General features: G+C 47.7%; 1 protein-coding gene across 4 annotated transcripts; it reads right to left on the bottom strand.

Moving 5' to 3' along the window:
• Positions 1-633: 633 nt before the first annotated feature.
• On the bottom strand, positions 634-14,689 carry LOC131211852 (guanine nucleotide-binding protein subunit gamma-e). Of its 4 annotated transcripts, XM_058205499.1 has the most exons (4): positions 14,551-14,689; positions 12,303-12,423; positions 4,196-4,297; positions 634-2,476 (listed from the first exon to the last, which is right to left on the bottom strand). In XM_058205499.1, the coding sequence occupies exons 2-4, from the start codon at positions 12,413-12,415 to the stop codon at positions 2,473-2,475; spliced, it is 219 nt and encodes a 72-aa protein (XP_058061482.1). In that variant the 5' UTR covers positions 12,416-12,423; positions 14,551-14,689; the 3' UTR covers positions 634-2,472. The 4 variants fall into 4 exon arrangements, with proteins under 4 accessions (XP_058061482.1, XP_058061479.1, XP_058061480.1 ...); XM_058205496.1 differs by lacking the exon at positions 634-2,476 and having other exon boundaries at positions 2,959-4,297; positions 14,551-14,688; XM_058205497.1 differs by lacking the exon at positions 634-2,476 and having other exon boundaries at positions 2,959-4,297; positions 14,563-14,678.
• Between the last annotated feature and the right edge of the window lie 6,176 nt (positions 14,690-20,865).

The raw sequence follows: 20,865 nt of genomic DNA on the forward strand, positions 1-20,865 counted from the left end.
ATGGAAAAAAAATCTTCTTCGCTGCAACGAGAAACACTCTCACGTCGTTTTTCACACTGCGCCCCAGGAGAAGCCCACACCCAGCGCCTTGGGTGGCGATGGTCCTGAAGTAGTGGCCGATTCGGTCTACATTTCCCAACTGATTGCCACACGCTGGCAGCGCTTTTCTTCACGACGAGCGTTAGGCGTTATGTTACGAGGGGAAATCGCACAGGGTGATTCTGAACTCATCTTTGCTGTTCAAATGAGATGGGAGAAAGAAGTTCAGAGAAGGTGTGAAATAGGAACAAACACTTCATACTAAAACATATTTAAGAATTTTTGAACACCCTACAATCGCAAATCAAAAAGAATTGAATAACGATGGCTTGTCCTCTAACCGGAAGTTGATTTACCAACGGAGCTTTGTACGAAAGATACTATCCTAGCCCCAAACCATTATTGGGAGCTTCCCGAAAAGTCTGGGTTAAGCTTTTAGCGGAGACATAAACCAACTATGCGAATCCTTAAAGCTGTGGCTAAGGATAATAAGGATAATAAGGATATTCACAAGACAGGATGGTCGTTAATAAACATCATGGTCGTTAATCGCAACACGCAACAGTCACAGGACAAACGGGGGTTTCGGTTTTTAAAATGTATCTATTTTAATTAGTATTTTTTAAAGTAGTTTCGTTACAAGTTCATGAAAGTTATCAATGATTGATGTAATGTGGAGCAGGCTAACATCCTATCGCTCGCTGCTATACGACGTAATGGAAACGCACCGTAACGAGTGGTGCCGCTGGTACTTTTTGGTCATAGTTAGTATTAGAGGTCCAGAATGGGGCCAAGCAAAAGTGCTGTCGCGGATATGAGTGAAAAATTAAAAGTCCACAACTGCACAGTGGACAAGAAAAAAATGGAACTCGCATACGGAGAGAAACCTTAAATGCTGGAACCAAAATGTGTGAAGTGTAACTGTGTTTCTTTTTAAAACACACCTCTTTGGTGGACCTTGCGAAAGCGAACGAAAGTGTGAGCGATTTGGTTGTGGTTTTCCAGCTTTCTTTATTCTGTACTTTCCAACGCGGCATTCCGTGTTGTATGTGTGTGTTTGTGTTTTGTTCGACGATTAGTGGTCGTTTAATGTATTAATAATTTACTTTTAAATGGTTACTATCATCATGGAATTTAAACTGGCGTCGCTAAAAACGATTCCGCCGCTGCTACAGCGACTGCTGCTGGCGGGTCGCCTTTTTTTACTGATTTTAGCTACAAGTAGAATGACATCGAAACAACATACCGAAACACTCCCCGTGCGATTGCGATAGGTGTTGGTGACACTTGATTAGGATGTTCCCTGAATCGCTTGACCCCTTGACCGAGGTGGACCGGTGCTAGCTTGTGTGATTGTTTGACGTTTGACGAAGTTGGTGGAAAAAGAAAACGTGGAGATCAAAACTCATGGCCCCGTATAATGCTTTGTGTGAGAAAAACAATTGTTAAACTATTCCCGAAGTGCGGAGCCAAACAAGCACACTGGAGGTCGTTTCAAGTTGTTTACCGAACCGGAAACGGCACCCGCGATGAACCGAAAAAGAAGTGATCAATTACATGAAACAGGCTACCATGGATGATGAAGGTGCTCCCGATCTGCCCACTGAGTGATAGCCGGCTGACAGGAGCATACTTCCGTCGCCTTCGTCGAGAACTCTTGACACTGGCTACATCATCATCATCATCGCCATCAACACGGCATTCTTCTTATGTTCGGGAACGGAACGAACTAAAAGAGAAAACTTCTGCTGCCTGTTAACTTATCCACCGCTCCCGGAGCTCGGGCTCGTTCGAGTTCTGCACGCTGCCGAAAACTATGACTAGATCCTTGTTTTACTTTACGCTTTTCCTCCTGGCCACCACCGCTCCGCACTGCCACGTGGGCCATGGGGGGGATGGGCAAAACTTGTTGAACACGCTCGCTGATACCTTTCGACGCCCGGAAGGTCTTATGGTCCGTGGCTGGGATGGGTGACGCCGCTATGGCTGCTGCTGTTGCGCTTTTCGTGTGTTTGCGAAATGCAAAATAGTTGTGTGCAGATGTGTCTGTGTGTGTTTGATTGTGTGTTCGTATAGGTGAAGTTCGATCTCGGGGACTTGGGTTCGAGGGCGCCGAGGGATCGGGTTGAAACCAACTTCACTCTGTTTTTTTTCCGTTTGGTTCATTTTCATCCATCTCCGCGTGACAAGAAACATGGCCATGGATCTGTGCTCTGCTCCATACCCTCGCGTATTCCGCTTGCCACTCTAACCCTGTCACTCTCTCACTCATTCCGACTGCCTCATTCACTCGTTTCTCGGTACGCTGCCGGGGACTGCAGGATCGTAACGGACCGAGCGAGTCCTTTTCGAACACCGGTGGCCTCAACGATCTGTCTTGCGTTGATGTTACGAGGCAGCATAGCTAACTGGTGAATCGAACGGTCCGCGGTTTTATCTGTCGAGAAGAGAAGAAACCAACAACAAGAGATACACACACCGGTGAACGTTGACCCCCTGAACTTGTCCGAGGACTCCGCTGGGAAGGATAGCGGGAACAGAAACAGAGAGAAAACACAACTACCATCATGCCAAGAACCACGATTAGCGCCACCTTCACAGAGCCACAGTCACATTGGAACCGAAACAGTGTTTCTACACAGGCAGACCCGCTTCATTTTATACAGCCGCCGAACAGACAATAGATACAAAACAATGGCGGACGTAACAGTATCAAACAAATGCACCAAATGAAAAAAAACCCAAAACAACGATCGAACATCAAACAGAACGGAAGCGAACGTAGAAACATGGGCAAACATAACGAAAAACAACAGAAAAACCCGGAAGCCGGAACAGAATCGATGAACGAACAAACACGAAACGATGCAAAGAGGGGCGCAGCACTACAAACAACATGAAACAACATGGAACGAGACATGCATGCGGGGTGGGTTTTATTGTTTTCTGCCCTTTTAGCCTTTGTTTGTGTACGAGTTTTATACAGGTGTCCATCTGTACAGCGCAGCACGGAAAGGGATTAATTTGGCGATCGACTGGCGGATTGGTTACGAGAAACGGAAAGAAAACGTCGAAAAGAAAACGTGGCCCAAGTTGTGTAGTTGCATCTTCTTCTTCTTTTCCAATGTTTTCAATTGATTTACATTAATTTATCGTACGATCCATTTTGCACATTGAAAGACTGCTTGCGGCTTCCATTTCGTTGATTCTCTCTCACCCGCTCTGATGGCCTCTGAGATTCGGGACTGGTCGTCGATCTGAGACGACGTTAAACAATAGCAGATCTTGGATGGAGATTGCCTCAATCCTTTACGCGGTGGCAGTTCCTTGCCATCGCAAAACACAACGCACACCACACGCTAGCGGGAGGTCCCTTGCTATTGTTCCTCTTCTCTGTGCTTCTCTGGGCGCTACAACCCTGTACAACTCTTCTCTGCCAGCTCCCGTTCGACGGAAACCGTGTTCGGAGTGAGTTAAAAAAAAAGGGTAGTGAATCGAAGCGAAAAACATTGTTCGCAGCCTAACAATGGCCGGGATGTTGGCAAAATTTGCATTTTGCATTGTACCATTATGCAGTGCGCCTTGTTTTCGGATTCATAGCTTCGCCCGGTGAAAATTGTATGCCACGTTCGAGCCAAAAAAATAAAATTTCTTTCTCAATCAGCGTAACCTTTGACAGTGACTTTGAAATCCTTGCGCTCGTAAGCTGCTTGTCAGAAAATCCTTTCGTGGCCATTTCTGAGGTGGTTTTTGCGTTCAGTTTTGAACCACTAAGTCCTATCCAAAGGAGCTATTTTCTGTTCCGCGTTTAATCGGCCCCAAAATGGACTGACGGAAAATGGCCACCACACAGAGAAGAGGAGGTAGAGTTTGTTTGATTGTTTTGCTTCTGTGGTGTGTGTTGATGTGATTGCGAGTGCAGAACTAGCCCCGGCAATTGTTGGCCTTTGGCTGATAGTGTTCCGGCCTGGTGGCCGATCGCTGCCGCGCGGAACTGAACCAGAGGTGAGTAATATTACAATTGGATGCTGTCGCTGTCGAGATGGTGGTAGTAGCGGTGAGTAGTAGTAGTAGTAGTAGAAGAAGTACTAGTAGTAGTGGTAGTAGCAGTAGTAGTAGGTAGTAGTAGTTTGGTAGAAGAGGGAACACTATTTACATGATGACACATTTGCCCTTTTCGGCCCACGGATTGTTCTTCTTGTCCGGTGCGTGAATCAGTGGATCGTTCTTTTCGTTCTCCTCCACGTACTCTCGCATGCTGGAAGAGAGAGAGAGAGAGAGAAATAGAGTGTAGATTGGTCAGAAGACAAACGGGCTGCAGGCTGGAGAGCAAGGGCTAGCAACGTCCTTCGTAGCAACCAGTGAAAAGCGGATTCAAACGATAATTCTTACCACAAAACAAAAAAGGCTATAAAACGGATCGGGAAGATGCACGGATTGAGGTACCTGGGATTTGGGAATTTTGTATCAAACTCGTCGCCCTTTCATCCTTTTCATATCGCATGATCTTCGAATCAGCTTCCGAGCCAATACCTTGCGGTCCATTCCCATGATCACCGGAGCAACATCTGACATTCTTTCGCACAGCGACAGCCCTGCAACCGACAGGGGTTCAGGTGAAACCATCTAAATCTCTTGCAAAGCATCACTCTTTGAACTCTTTTGGGAAGCGCATCTGGGAGAGGCCCAAGTCCGGTCCCGAATGCCGCTGAAAAACAGCGCTAGATTAGCGTTTCGGTGAAGGGTTTCATTGTGAGTGAGCCCTGGGCATCCTTTTGTGGGCTTTTTAAGGGTGTACGTTTGATCCCTTTTAAGCTTTTGGGGCTGAGGATTGTTAAAAATCATCACCTGCGCCACACATTATGCTGGGGTGATTTTTGCTTCCAAGGATTGTCCTTCGAAAAAGTATCGGCCCGGCGGTATCTTTCCTTTTTCAACTTGTAGATTAAAGCATCACCATTCGTTCGAACGCCATGAGGGTTCCTGAGTGCAGATAATCTGTCGCTAAAAATTTCCCCACGATTACTCTTGCGTTCCTGCAAAAAAAAAAAACGGAATGTAACGAGCTGTCTTTTTGCGGTCCCAATTTCCAGTTACATGTCCTTGTCGTAATAACCCACTGCGGTTTGGTGGCCGATCTGCCCTCCCCTTTCTCGTCTATGCTGAATTTATTATCAGATTCTTGCGAAAACTTTCACTCCAAACGCAAACACGTCTTCCGGAGAAGCACTCTGCCGTCAACCAACACAGCCTTCCTTCATATTCGGCGGATGGGGCCGGTAGGCGGCGCGGGTAAATAAATAATAAGCACCCAACCAACCGGCAGCCAACAAACGTGGCAGTTTCGCACCGTTTCTGTCAATTACAATTAGATGTTTTATTAAACAGTAGCGGCCAGATGGCGAACACGCTGCCCAGATGGACACGCTTCCGGAGAAGCGCCACGTAACGAGCCACGGTTCGCTGGTAGGTTTCCGAAAAGATTGAACCCCCCTTTTTCCACAGGATGCCACGAATTGGTTCACCGCTCGTGGGGCCATTTCTTCAATCTTCGGCTCCACCGGAGTGGAAACATCAAAGCCCAACGGTTCCTTTTTTCCCGGGGATCGCGATTGCAAACGATTTCTTCCCAGAACATTAGCTCAGCAATCAGCAAGAAAACACGTACCGCGAGTCAAGTTTGACAGAGGTCGATAAATAGGGTTTCGAGAATCGATTGGCATCTATGAGTTCACGCAAGAAAAACTGAATGACGCTTCCACGAGATGAATTAAATTAAAATCATTTCGGACGAAGATATAATTCCGAACGCTTTAGGACCACACTTCGGGCAGATCTGGCCGGAGGCTCCACTTTAGCCCAGAAAGGGGCTCATAATCGAATCAAGCCGAATCCGGCCGATGGGGGGTGCCTGGAGCATTAGTATGGCTCGACTGCAATGTTTTTTTTTGCGTGCTCGCTTCCCTTACGCCATTATTATGCTTTCTTCCGTGGGATGCGTGCTTTATGGTGACGGTTTTGATACGGGACCACACCGCACAGGAAGAGGCACAACACCTTGATGCCTGGGCGTGCAATAAAACTCCAGTCAGGCTTCCGGTGCCTTCCTCCCATCGTTAGAGGCTTGACTTTCCGCAAGCAAACACATATCACCGAACACCAGAAGGTCCTTAGCGATGGGAAAAAATGGATCCAGCCTGCGCACGAATACAAACGGTGCCGAGGACACCATCATCAAGCGAAAGTGAATTTACACCTCACATTTTTGAAATTCTTTAAACCGGTCGGCTGCCAGATTGGGTATGTGGTGCGCTTATTTTCCTGTTTCACACAACTTTGGCCCACACACTAACGAACTCGGTGGGGGGGTGGCCTCGGTGATAATTAATTTTGGTACACATTGCCTCATTGCCGTCGGTGGGCGGAACTCCAAAAAGTAATTAACGAGTATGTGCCGACGTCAGACGCATGTTATGAATCCCACAGTTTGTTGTAAATTTCTGCTGCAAAGTTGCCCACGTGCCAGCAAATTAGCACCGAACCATTTCATCACACCAAATTACATTAAACTTTCGATTCGTGCGATAAACATTGGAAGCTGCTAAAAGGACCGCAGAAATCAAATTCCCGCTTCACGTGGCGGGCTTCGATGGATTCTTGTTTTTCGCACGCCACGTTTCTTTCGCATTCGGACTGCAGGCACCTGAACCATCGTTGCCCATTGGTTTGCGCGATGAAAAATTGATTTATGGAAAGCCACCAAAGTGTATGGCACCGGACCGCGGTGGCACACCACCGGAAGTTTATCAACAGTTGCGCCTCCAACTCGGTTCGGTGGCGCTGGCCGTGGCCAGACGCGGGATGCAGGCAAATTAAATTATGGAAAACCCACCGGCCTCCGGGGCACCGGGACCAACGATGATGACAGCTGCGGACCTCGGCTCAGGAACAGCGCGAGCTTCCGTCCAATTTTCTGCGGCCCTTTGAGAGAGTTGTAAAACACGGAATGCAAATCGAGGTGAACGAAAGGTGGCGGAAAAAAGCTAAGATAATGGTTATTCATTCGGGCGTCTTTCAATTCAACTTCAACGACCGTCCCCGGTGGCGGCTTTGCAGGAGTATGGCGCTACTAAACTCGATCGATCGCGGTGAAGCATTACAGAAACATAATCAACTTTCAAGGAGTTTTGACAGAAAGGTTTTGCCGCAAAAAAAACGATTCCGCGTGATGGCTGCGTGTTTCAAAAGTTTTTCAGCAGGAGTCCCGGGCACGAAAAGGACATCGAACCGACCGGGGACCGGCGTCAAAATTTGAGCTCGAACCGTGATCGTGTGCGACCATGCGTGAACATGTTTCACGCACCTTTCACGTATTTCCAATCATGCTTTTGTGTCGAATGACAGTCGTTCGTTGCTTGCAATGGTCCCGTAATCACCGGGAAAATGGTTTCGGAGCGAGCCAAACCGGTGCTAATAAACATGATTCTTTCGCGGCTCAGTGCCCGCGCAATTGCATTACCAAGAGGTCCGAGGAATGTTGAGACTCGGGCTTTGATGTTTAACACCAAAACCAGGATCTGACAGAGAGGCTACTGGCAACATCCCGGGATGCTTGGTGAAATACGACACCGGGTACCGGGACATAAAATGCCACCATAACGACGTCATGTTGTACGGTCATGAAAAGAGCCATTGGGTTTGCTCTTATAGACAACGGATTCGAGCTCTTAAGGATACGGACAGACAGAAGATGGATACGGACACAAAATTACCAAAATTTTGTGTCCAATTACTGAGTGGTCTTAATTGGGTTGAAAAATACTAAATTAACGAGGAAACTTGGGTTGGGACAATGGGGGAAAAATGTTACTTAATACCTTTCAAATTCTCTAAACAAGATTTCTCCAATTTCATAACAAATTCAGGTAGTAACATCAAAGGACGTATAGCTGCGCACTCGGCTGTACCCGGGCCACACCTCATTCTTGAGAAACCGGCCCGGGAATCCTGGCCCACGTCTTCTTGCGGGTCGAATGTAATTAAATACGGTCCCTGAGTCCGGTATCCAGGGAAACATTTCGACCCGTTAATACAGAGACGTGGTCCGGACGAGGATGAGCATGAGAATGCACAACCCCTCGCACAGGTTAGCTACGTCGCGTGAGGACGTCAAGGGACGGCGACGGCAAATTGCTCTCCATCAATCAACCGAATTGAACCGATGCGATCGACTCCACAAGGGCCCCCACAAGCGTTGGGCCGTGCGAAATGATGTCACGTATCACTCGAAACCATCCTCCTTCGCCGGGCCTTATCGTATTAGGCTAATGAAGGGTAGTTTGTTGTAGTCACATCCAAGAGCATCGATCAATGGCGTGGTACCCATCTTAGTGGTTGAAGTGAGCGCTTGTAAACCCACCATTCGCAATCCCGTTAAACTTCGTTAGTTCGCTAAAAGATGCTGGAACGCGTGTCTCACGCCCTCGGCGCATCTCGTAAGGTGGACAAGGGAAAAGCTTTTAATTGCGATCCAATTAAGGTGCGCTATAGGCTCCGGAGGGATGGCGCATTCGATCACAAATTGCTTCCGCCACGTTTCTTCCCCATCGCGACTTTGCGTTCCATTTTCGATCGGCTCCAGTGTCATTTCACCATCATCAGAAGCAGTAGGCACCACTGCATCCCAATCCCGCCATCACGTGCCGCGTCTGCCTTGAGAATTGAAATCCTTTTCCGACATCTCACTTCATCTCTTCGCGATCGTGGGGATGCACCCGGCCAAGAATTAATGAGTCTACCCACCTGGCATAGGAGTTCGCGTGTCCCACCGCCGCTGTTTATTCCGCTAAGTAGCTTCGGTTTGATTACTTTTCATTAAAAATTCAATCACCGTCTGTTGATGCTGCGGATATTGTCCGGACCCGTCCTCCGGATGGACGGATGGCGACACCGTGCCGCGGTGAAAACGTGATTTGCTCGCCAGGCCCCTGGCCGACTCCATTTGGGGTTAGCTGGGTTAAAGTTTTTGGTTTTAGAAGTTTAGTGGCATGTCAGGCATATTAGAGTGGGGTTTCTTCTCTTAACCTAAAACACTTTTTCTTAACCTACTGTTAGCGGTGTTGCATGCACTTGTTAGACCGGTTAGTGAACGGTTAGTAGTTTTAGTTAGTTTAGTATTCGTTTTCTTACATTCAACACTCGGGAGCCTTTCGCGTTTCGAAGTTTCTTAACAATCCGAAGTAGAAGTGTTCGAGTGGAATTCTTGGCCCTACGCTGGAGAATAACTTTTCGATGCGGGGTCGTTTCGCCTAATCTGTTCAAAGACGACGGAGATTCAACGCATTTCTTGAACAAAGAATGTTTCACTTAAGGAGAAGTTGGCTCGCCAAGTCGATGGTTTCCAACGGTTAAAAGTCTTACCGAGTGTCCTTGAAAGAGATTAAATTTGTGCTTTGATAACTCACTGTTAGATGGGAGGGGATTATAAAGCCCCAGCAATGACCCTTAGACTGGCCCACCTTGGCTCGACGGCGAGAATAATGTTCTTCCAGGTGGCTTCCTGTTACCAAGCACATTCGCTGGAACCCCCAGCTGGGTCAACCTACGTATGTCCACATAACCGTTATTTCGCTCGAGATATCCTCGAGCAAAACCATGTCTGCATAAGTCTCATCGGACTGACGGGGTGCTCTTCAGCAACCACCAACGCGTGACTGGCTGCAGGTGCCTCATCAGTGCATCGTTAGTGCTAAGTGCTGTCCTCTTCACCGTCCGTTTCTAATGAACGTCGTCCGTGAGCCTGTTGCAGAGTGTTGAACAAGGCACAGACAGGCCAGCCTAAGCACAACTTTTGCTTGTGCTTTCAACCTGCCCATTGGACGTGTCTTGAGGTTGATTGATTTTCAAAGGTGGGCTTTACCAGAAACTCATCTCCCTTCATGGTGGCGGTTCGGTCCTGCTGTAAGCATCATGCAGTACAAGCTGGTCAACAACAAAACCCGACACGCTTTCAAAAACCACATGATCGATAGCCAATCTGGTCGTCCGGCGCCAAAAAGGACCTGTCATCGCATCGCAATTATGGTTCACTTTCGGTCACAAAACATAACCACACACTCTGACCAGTGGCCAAAAATCGTTCCGTCAGAGGGCTAGACTTTTGGCAACGACAACCAGTGGTTGTGGTTCGCCCGGATGCGCCACGCTCAATTATAAAGCCCACCGGGCATTACCGGCCATCATCTACTGCTCGACCAGTTGCTTTTAGGGGCACAGGACGAAGGATAATGATGGCGCGTGCAACGATGGATCTTCGTGGTTTATTCGCGTGTTGTAATCTCGATACTGACATTCGCCACCCCCGTGGCCAATTTGTGGCCGTCGTAGGATCGGCCCCGGCCTCCCGACCTCCAGGCGGGCTCGGTATGCCGCTAAATCATGATAATCCCACGCGATTCAATTAAGTTGCTCACAGCGAAGGGCACCGGCACAGAGCCGGGGCCCCCGGGTGCCACAAGTACGAAAAGAGTAATGAATTTCGCAATCAATTTCTGCTCGTGGCACGGCAATCTCCAGCCGTTTTTCTGTACTAAATGGAGGAGGCCATTACGACGGGCGTATTCGGGTGTGATGTCCGTCCCGACCGGTAAACGACATGCAATTACGCTCGGGGACGCCCGATTAATGAAGTGAAGTGATGCTAGTGTCTTTAAAAATAATAAACGAAAAGTAGGAACAGCAAAGGGAAAGTCGCAATGTTTAGTAACATATCTAGAAACAATAAATACTGTTTCGTTGGGGCATCCCCTTTCATGCAATTCGGCGCAGGACCGGAGCAATAATCATCAATCGCGTTCACAAACCCCTTCTGACTGGCCCTAGAGCACCAGTGATCAATAGCTGTTTACTCAGAGTCCCACGAGATCGTGCGAGCTAGCTGATCGTGCCGGGCAGTGTTACGAAATAAAACAAACGATCCCGTTTCATGCCGATCGCAAGCGAAAACATGGAGGTGTAAATGAAGTAACACCTGCACCAGAGCCGGTGATCTGGTGTGAACACAGTGTTCTAAATTCGAAAAAACAACTACAGCCAGTACCTCCACCGATGGAACCGATCGGCTATCGACTACACTGTTTGTCGAAAGCTGGTGCCCATTCGATTCGGTGCCCAGCAATACATAACCAAACTTTTTTGCAACCTAAAAAACGGTTTATTCAAACCATTCGGCAACGGTTACTACGTTCGATCGCCATCACACTAATGACCGCCGGTCCGGCGATAATGGCGATAAGAGCCGTAATTATGGCGGTGGGCCCCACACTTGCCGCTTCCTGCGCTCTTTGTCTTGGCGTTTTTCTCACGCCCCGCCAAGAATATAGGCCGCTGACTGGGGTGTTCTACCTTGGCACTGTTTTTCTCTCCAACCCCCTTTGTATTGCAACCCCTATTCGAGCGGTGAGCTCACCACCACCACCACCGACAGCACAGGGCGGCAATTCAGAGACGGCAAGAAACCGCAGATAAGAACCGATAGCGTGACACACGCGTGACGCTTCATCACAGTAGGCAAAGGCACTACACACCAATACACAGCGCATGCTGTGCCGTCCGCGCGCATTCATTGTGCAACACCCTGCTCAACCCCGTGAGGCGGTGCCGTGAGCTGTGAGTCTTTGTTCACCGCGTCATCCGCTCCTTGCGGTCGATTCCTTGCGACTTTTCCCAACCCTACCGTCGGGGCACACCAACACCAGCAAACAACTGGGGGTATCGATTTTTCCGCACCGTCGTCCGCTGGGTAGACGGTGCTTGGGGCGATTCCCGTGCTGGAGAGCCGTGAACCATTGCTTCACTTCCGGCCACACGGTGTATCCTTCGAACACATGCACACGCACGCACAACACTGACTAACACACGCTCGAGTTCTTCGTGTCGGCGGTCGCAGGCGAGTCACTTGTCACTTTCCGATGGCAACCGATGCTGACTGCAGAGCATACACACCCCAAAATTATCGACTTCTATTATCGACGGTGGCAGCGACGACAGGCGACGACAGGCGACGGTAACTTTGATCAGGTCAGCGAAGAAGTCGTCGATGACAGCGACGGTGCTTGCAATCCTAGTTGGCACTTACACAGGATCGGATGGAGGGCAAAAATCGCTACTTCTAATTTGGGCAAATCATAAAATCCTACTTTGGCACACAGTAGGCCGGGGGTGGAGTGGAACGCACGGGGGGCTCTCCGCTGGTGGGTACTTACGCTGCGATACTCTTCGACAACGGCCATCGCTCCATCGAGGCCTGGTACTTCATGTTTTCGATCTGCTTTTTCAGTGCGTCACGGTCCATGGTTGCTAGAATACTGGGATCCATGGTGGTGCCTGGAAGCACAGACAGACAGTTAGATTCGGAGGGGTGGTGCATCCGTCGCTGTGTGCGTGTCGCCACCCGCATTCACCCCGTTGGGGGGATGGAATTTATCACGCGCGTCTCATTTGCCGCCCGCTGGCTGTGTGCGTGTGCGATTGGCCCCCGAAGGGTGCCTTTCGTTTTCCGGGGGGAAAGTGAGGTGAAAAATTGAGGATAATCAGCAGCCCAACCACTGTTGCTGTACGGGAAAACGGTGTTGCCAGATGAGAGCCGATCCATCGTTAGTGGAAGGACACCAAGTGGTTTGAATCATCCGTTGGTTGGTGGGAAATTGTCGATACCAACAACAAGCCTGCCAACGGGACGGGGGTCAATCCCAGGGAAAGAAATCTTGCGAAACCTTGCAGGCGCTGCAAATGTTTACATTTGGAAGACAACATTCAAAACTCAAAATTAGAGCTGAGTCAACGGTCGCCCCACGTTCCCATGGGTGAGTGGAGCTGGAAAAACATGGAAATTCCGCGCATGCCCACCGGTTCGAGCCGCTTCACCCCGCTGAGGTTCAAGTGGCACATGTAACCCGCGCGATACATACACAACCTAGACTTGGCCACTCTCCTTGGCAGCGTTTTTCCCCTTGGAAAACATGCGCAATAGAGAATCGACGAACGGATGCTCCGGTGTACCGGTGTCGTCGACGATAGTTGTTCCACTACTTCAACGATGATGTTTGAAAAGTAACCGTTACACGCAAGCCTTGCTAATGCTTTGAATGATTAATTTGAAAATTTGAAAAACCTTGTCAAACAATTAAATGTTACGTCACCGTTGAGACCCCTAAGTTTCTCATCGCGATATCGGCTGGATTTCGATACAATTCGATACTGTTGGCAAACTGTAAACAGCATGGTGATAACCGGGCCGTGTGCCCGATACTAAGCACACCGATAAGCACGTAATTTAAAAAAAACGGAATGCAGTAAATATTGTGAAACACCACACGATCGTGCCTTGCGGGGGTTCCCAGTTGTTGGCAAATGCGTTACATTTTATCGCATTTTTCTAAGCGAATCTCGAGTCGAGGTGTTAAGCGATAACAGTAAAGACGGGTGTAAGGGAGATGCAGTCGCGAGTGATCGCGACGGAGAATCGTAGCGATCGTGTATCGAAAAATGGGCTAAGCGCAGCGCAACGTTGGCTGAGAGCGAGCGAGAAAGAAAGATAGAGCGATCATGTCAAGGCAAAATCGATAGGCAGACAGGTGGAACAAGCACTCGGGTAATGAAGGGCCCCCCTCAAGGGCAGTCACGCGAAATAGACGCATTGCTTGGTGCTCTCTCTCTCTCTCTTTCCTTCTGTCCCGCTCGCTATTCGCAGCATCCGCAGTTTGTGGATCTTTCGGCACTAACGAGAGCATCTTCCCACACAGACACAGGCGCGCGCCACACACCATCGATCACGCTGGATCTTCATCACTCGCTACACGATCTCAATTTGCCATGAGAAGAACAGTAAAACAAGCAAAGGGCACGCAGCCTCCGTCGGTCGGAAAGCGAAAGATCGTTCGCTGTGGTGCGAGCGAACGAAAGAGATGGAACTAGAGCTGGCGGATGACACCAATTAGGTAATGCGGTTCATCAAACCGCAGGGTTAAGTGCGGTTCGACCGCTGAGCGCCTAACGTGATCGCATATGCCAGCCTTTGGCATTTACGATGCGATCTGCATAAACCACAATTTGCCGCGTGACACACGAGATCACGATCGGCCGAGCCAGGAATGGAAGTCACACTACTCGCTTTTTAGCGCTGCTCGCCACGTATCACCTGCAGCGCTAATTGATTGTTAAAAATAAATTCTTCGCACAAACCGACGGGGCGACCCTCAAACTGGTGTGCGTCTAATAACCGATCCACTGATCGTGTGCGCCGAGCGCTGTGACCTTTTCTCTTTACGACCACCGGCGCACTGCTTATCAACTGTCAAGCGTTGATAACGGCTCTCCATCCGGGTCCCTCACCTTTCGGGCCAACGAATATCGCAATCCTCACTTTCTTATCGCACGCCAACACCGCACCACGTCCGTTTTGGAGAAAACACAATCTTATCGGCCAGCGGGCCCGTTCGGAATGACACTTACAGCTTAACTTACACTTCCGTGGGCAGTTTCTGGTCCGATACTGTGGAAGCCCTTCGGGGAGGGAACCGTTCGCGTCGGGCACCGTTTAGTGACTGTTCCCGGTGTCCACTGGCAGCACTTTATCAGCCCCAGGTGTGTTCGGTCCCTGTCGGCCCAGCCTAGGCCTCCGGCTGCTGTCACCGGCGGCAGGACGTATTTCCGCTTTCGGTCGCTGGTCAATGAAGGGCGCCCGCTTAGGACGTGTAACACGTGGCTCTGTAACATGCTCTGGTAAATGAATAAAAATTCGCACTCGGATCGCGCAGGGACGAACGAGCGACTGCTGGCCAGCGGGTGATGTAAGGCTATTTTCGATCTATTGTTTCTGTTTCCTCTTTCCTTTTCTCATTCATCGATTGTTGCTTAACCAATTAACAATCGCACCCGAAGTGCACCCGACGATGGTGATTTTAATAAAATGATTGAGCGTTACATAAAACTGGGGGATTGGAACAGAGTTTCCATTAAACATTTAAATTATTAGCAGTTGCGTTACAGAAAGTAGTTGGTCTGTTGGTCTATTACAGAATGACTTAGTTATAAAATCAAACTGAAAACGATTTAATTGACTAACACTGTACTACAAAATACATTGGGCATCTATCTAAATAATTTTCCCCTATTTGTTTCTAATTTTAAACTTAGTTCAATATTAAAACGTTGTACGACGTGGTAATTATCCCTGCAAATGAGAGTTTCTTATACATATTTTATGACAATTATCTGTCCACCTAATCTTAACTTAGCTTAATTAAGCAAGAAAAACGTAAGAAACCGTTCAATCTAAACCGTATTTTTCTCGGATATTTATAATCGGAATTATTTATACGGCTTAGTGTAAAAGATACCCTAATAATCTCTTACGTGTTTTTCTGTGGCGCTTTTTACCGCGATACGTAAACGGTGAACCGCCGACCGCGAAACCCGCGGGAGTTGCATCACCAAAAGCGCATGAATGTATGAAGCCATTCGGAGGGGTCGGGCCCGGCCTACATGAGCGTTTCCGGCCGATTGTGCCGCACTTCTGTGGCTTCCCGTGCTCGGAGTGCCGGCACACTCTCTCGAAGGCTGGCAGTCCTTCGGACGGAGAATTCTGGGCACCCGCCAGTTCTGCACTTGCACTTGGACTTGGACGACTTTTTTCCCGCTGGTCGGCGCGGAAAAAAAGCGTCAAACATCCTCTTCGTGTGTCCGAGAGAAACGCATGCACATGTGGGCCCCGACCACGCGCCCCAGAAGGAGACCGTGAGCGAGACCGCTTGGAGTGCTGCATCTCGAGCTCTCGGCAAGTGGCTCTCCTTCGCTCTGCTGCTGGGCCAGCTCGTCCTCTGGCCAGGACATCCTGCACGGACGGCTGCGAGCCTGGTGCGCTCTAAGCAAACAATTCTAATATATGCTTCTATCTGCCACACGCCACTTTACACACATGCTATCGGGCCGCTATTTAATTCTTTCGTTTATGGTCGGCCCCAAAGAACACGGGCCAATTTCTAGTCTTCGGACCAAGAACAAACCATTGCTACGTTAGCGCCGTGGAAGTCTCATAAAAAGTGGCTTTCGATTTTTCAAAAAGACACATTTTTGACCAGCAACACATGCATCAGGCAACTCCGGTCGGGTGTCTTGACGGTGGCCGAGTCCGAGCCACACAGCCTCTTCGCATACGGCGTGAGCAGGAGCTGTTGACCAACTCGACTACTCATAAGGTTGATCGTAAAGTTCCGACTGCATGAGGCACTGGAACTAAACGTAAAACGTTTTCGATACAAAACATACAACTAAAAGGCGCTTTTAAGGAAATTTTCGCATAATATACTTAAAAGTGAAAGGTTTTACTTGTTTTTTTTTTAATTTAGAAATCAGTTGTCGACTAACGGAGAGTAATTTGCTTGTAACCCGTTTCATCGGAACGGTCCTTCGCCGTTCGGTAGGAAGCATCGACGATGCTACCATATGCGACCCTGGTACGTGACGCGAGTTGTAGCTCAGTTGCGGGATACGGGAGCTATTCAGGTTAGCAAGGGGCTTTGTTTTAGTAAAATAATTTTGTGTTAATGTCAATCTTAAGATAAAATTTTATCAGTAATTTTTATGGGGTTTGTTTCGTAGCGGACAGTGATTTAACCGACACATAAAGCGAGCACCAGTTTGCACCGGTCCTCCTCTTTGTCCCGGGTTCTTCACCGTTACATTTTTTGTCGAGCGTCCAAGCGAGCGAGAACCCCGTTCTGGTTAGTGAAGTGCACTAATTGTAGTACAAACACTGTCAGCGGCCCTGCTCTGTGAAGCTAAGTGAGCCGGGAAATTCGATTTTCTCTATTGAATTAGTCGTGAAAATGTACCGAAACCACCACGAACGGTGCCATCCCCCCAGGGAATGTGCAACAAGGTCTGGGCGGAGAGCCCTTCAGCACCGCTCGTTGCCGCTGCAGCGGCATTCCTAGTCCCAGGCCACCCGGGTAAAGTGCATTCTGGCCGTATCAGGCCTATGTCCGTTGGAGGCACCCTCCGAGCGTTCCCGTCCGTGGCGGCTGAGGGTGGTTTATGATGAGTTGAGCTGTTCGTCGGTGCCACACACGAAAGGGCCCCCACCGGTGGCGGTGCTTGGGCATAATTGAATTACACGCTAGAAAAAGTGTCACTTGTGCGGTTTCCTCGGGACGACCGCATAATCTGTCCCAAGGTAGCCCGAAAAATCGGGCCTAAATAAGCTACAACGAGCGTGCAGAGCGGACACCGAAACCACCGCGGAGTCGCTGAGAGCACCTGAAGGCGCCGAAGCCATAGTTCCGCCGAAAATCGATCGCCATCGGTTTTTGTTTCCTATTAATTTATTGATCTAGGATTAATTGATTTGTTTCTAGAAAAAGAGCCATAGAAAGGTTTTTAATTTTATGAAATACTACCAGACTAGGCTTTTTAGGCTTTCTTTTTTCTTCAGTTGATCCCCTTGAAATACACTCCTTTTTCTGTTCTATTATCAGGCGCAAGGCGCAAACAAACGCAGATGGTCATCCAACCCGTGAACATGCCACATCTAATTGACCATGGGAAAAACATTGATTTTCCAAATTCGCACCACAAACTTTCAAGGATTGGCCTTGTGATTTGTTTATGGTCATAGCGAATGCAAGAAGGATCGGAAATTGAAGTCTTGGAGGCATATCGATTAGGAGCATCGGGATCCTCGGAATGTGCCCTTCCTCACCATCGAATTTTCCCGTAAGTATCGTCGTATAATCACTTTGTTCATCAATTTTCTTACGCGTACCGTTGCACAGTTTTCGTTGGTTTAAGTTTCGAAGCATGATTACTATGGAGCCAACCTTTAATTGTGCTGTGGTAAGCCGAAGGAGTACATCGAATGAGTTTGAAAATTCTATTGGATAGTTGGTGGCTTCATCTTCATTTGCTACACAGTCAATAATTCCCAAACAATACACGGTACACCAAAAAAATCTTTGGCATATTTTAATACTTTTGTAGGCAGTCGTTTTTTGAATACCAAACTAACACGTGCATGGCAATGTTCAGTGGACGACTGTTTTCTTCTGGAATGAGAGGAATGCGCGCGTTCGGTTTTCTTTCGGACGTGAATCAGTTGAAACTCAGGTTAATGGGTTTTTTTGCATCATTTATCCGGATTTATTTATATCAATACTCTTTCAATCAAATCCAATTCTCGCCTCCCACGGGTCACGGGTGTAAGTCATGTGCGAAAGATTGTGACGCAATATAAAACTTTGTTCATGTTGTTTATGTCGTTGTTTTTCCGATTCCTTTTCCTCTCTTCTCTCTCTCCCTCTCTATCTCTTTCCTCTTTTCTATCTTCGCTCTTTGTCTAGTTTGGTTGGTTTTTGCTGGGTTCCTTTTATTATTACGCCAGTTGCCGCGGGGAGCACAACGGGGAAGTATTCGGTTAGTATTGGAGTGTTTCGGAGTGTTTTTTTTCGTTTTCCTTCGTGGCGTAGAGTTTTGTGTTTGCGCTTTCCATTTGGTTTTGCTGGAATAAGTTTCGTTTGGCTTGAGAGGGAAAGATGGCCTCCCAAAAACCCATAGACGGCAGCGGCTGCGAACGATTTTTTTGGTTTTTGTTGTTTTTTTTATGTTTCAAGATAAACAGGGACAAGAATACACGAATTCAATACATTACGATATGTCTTACGGCTAGTGATTAACTAAAGCTAATATTGAGATACGGTCGAGGAAACGAATCCTAATCGGACGAGATGAAATTAGCTCGGCGGCGTCGGCCACGGCCACACTACTCGGTTGTAACTTATGAGCGCGCTGTTCGATAAAAGTCCTCTCCATTGTTTCCTCGCATTTTTTTTACCGGCTCCACGAGTAACTAGGTGGCGTTACTGAACACGTGACATCGATTTAGTTATTTTCGTTTTTTTTTTTCATTTGCTTCTTTATTTTGTTTTTTTAGTACATTTCATTTCCTTTGGATTAAAAATATTACACCACGGCCTGTCTAACGCTCTCGGTCGCCTGCATTTTGTGATATTTATTGCTTACTGTTGGGATTGTTTCGTTACGACGATGTTGCGTGTTGTACACAGGGAGGAGGGCTTTAGCTTGTACGTTTTCTCTGTGTTTTTGTGTTTGGAAGGAAGTGAGGGACTGCGAACTCGGGGAATCGGGTTGGAATGGATGGGTTTCCGTCCATTGTCTGCCTGCCAAACTGATAACCATCCGTGACCGTGTGTGTCTGTTCTGTTGCTCTATTGCTTTTGCACTGTACTAAATATTCGTCTCGTGTTTGGGTTGGTTGTTTTTATTCGAAACGAGCGTAGAATGTTTTTTAAAGGGTTTTCTTCGACATTTTATTCAAGCAAACTTCAAGAACGAACGAATACAGAGAGACTCTCCCATTGTGTTTTGTTTCTTCTCCCACATTACATTACGATCGTATATAATATAGTTCTGCCCGCTTGGAACCTACGAACATCAGGGTTAACCTATTTACCAAACACTAAACGGATGCAAAACATTGATACAGTAAAAATGGTGCATTTATAGGGTTCATTAATCGCCTGCGAACGGTGTGTCTCTTGTGTGCGCGGTAAGCCTGGTAACTGCTGTAACGTTTTCATCGTTTTCTTCCCATTTTTCTGTTGCTGTTTGTAAGTTTTATCCATCGTTAAAACTTCTACTACAAACACACAAACACACACACCAAAAATGACTAAACTTGGAAAGATTATGACATAATGTGTAATAACATACCATTTATAATATTCGTTATCGTTCATGTCATACCCGTACCCGGGTGCCCCGTGCACCACCTCATGTACGTGTGCGTTTTTGTATGTGGCTCCCGACTCGCGAAATGCAAAGTGTCCTCCAGCCCGTGCCACTGCCGGGTAAGTTCCCGGTGGCAAGTTGCTTGCACCGCATTCGCCTTTGTTTTGTGTTTTTTGTTTTCTCTCGTATTTGTTAAAAATCGTCTCTCTTACCTATTAGATATACTTGATGTTTATTCTTGCGTGTGTGTTTGTTTTTTTTTCTTCTTTGTTTCTTTGCTCTGTTTCAGCACATCGCATATAGTGTACTTTGTAAACGTTTTTGTCGCGGAACGCTCGCCATTACAATCTGCTTACAGTTTAATATCAAAAATGTTAACATTTTTGTGGATTCCTTACACTTTTTTGCTCCATTCAATAGTTGCTGTTGATGTTTATTGCCTCTCGGTTTAAATTTTTTCTTAAATTTTTCCTATCGAAGAGGTCCTGCCCGCCCCTCAGTCAGACCTTCGCGGCGCACTTGCGTTAGACGCGGACGCGCTGAGCACGTGTTGCGACGCGCGTGAGCTAACCACGCGAGAGCTTCGTAAAGTCAGTCGCTTCGCATATCCCATCCGTAGTATTCCTGCCTCGCGCTTCTTGCCCCCTGTTTCGGGTTGGACTCTGGCTCTGGATCAGTTACTAAAATGGGTTTTCTTTTACGTTCCTTACATACATTATAGTTTGTCCTATAGAGATTGTTTGCTTGTTTGTTGTTTTGTTGCTCTCGTTACGCAGTTGCTTTACTTTTCTTGGTTTTATATTGGTGGGATCACATTTTTTTTCTATCGACATTCTCGATTTAATACTTGATTTGATTTGTTTTGGTTTTTCGGCGTCCGCCTTCGGGACGCCTTCGATTTTGTCGGCAATGGCCGCCGGCTTGGGTAAGCTACCAACCACTGTCCGAGTGTTTGTGTGTGTTGTAGTGTTTGTTGGGTGTTTTTTCTTTCTTTCCTTTCTTTCCATCCCCTTTTTGTGCCAT

Source organism: Anopheles bellator, chromosome 2 (genome assembly GCF_943735745.2).
Source record: "Anopheles bellator chromosome 2, idAnoBellAS_SP24_06.2, whole genome shotgun sequence".
NCBI lineage: Eukaryota > Metazoa > Arthropoda > Insecta > Diptera > Culicidae > Anopheles > Anopheles bellator.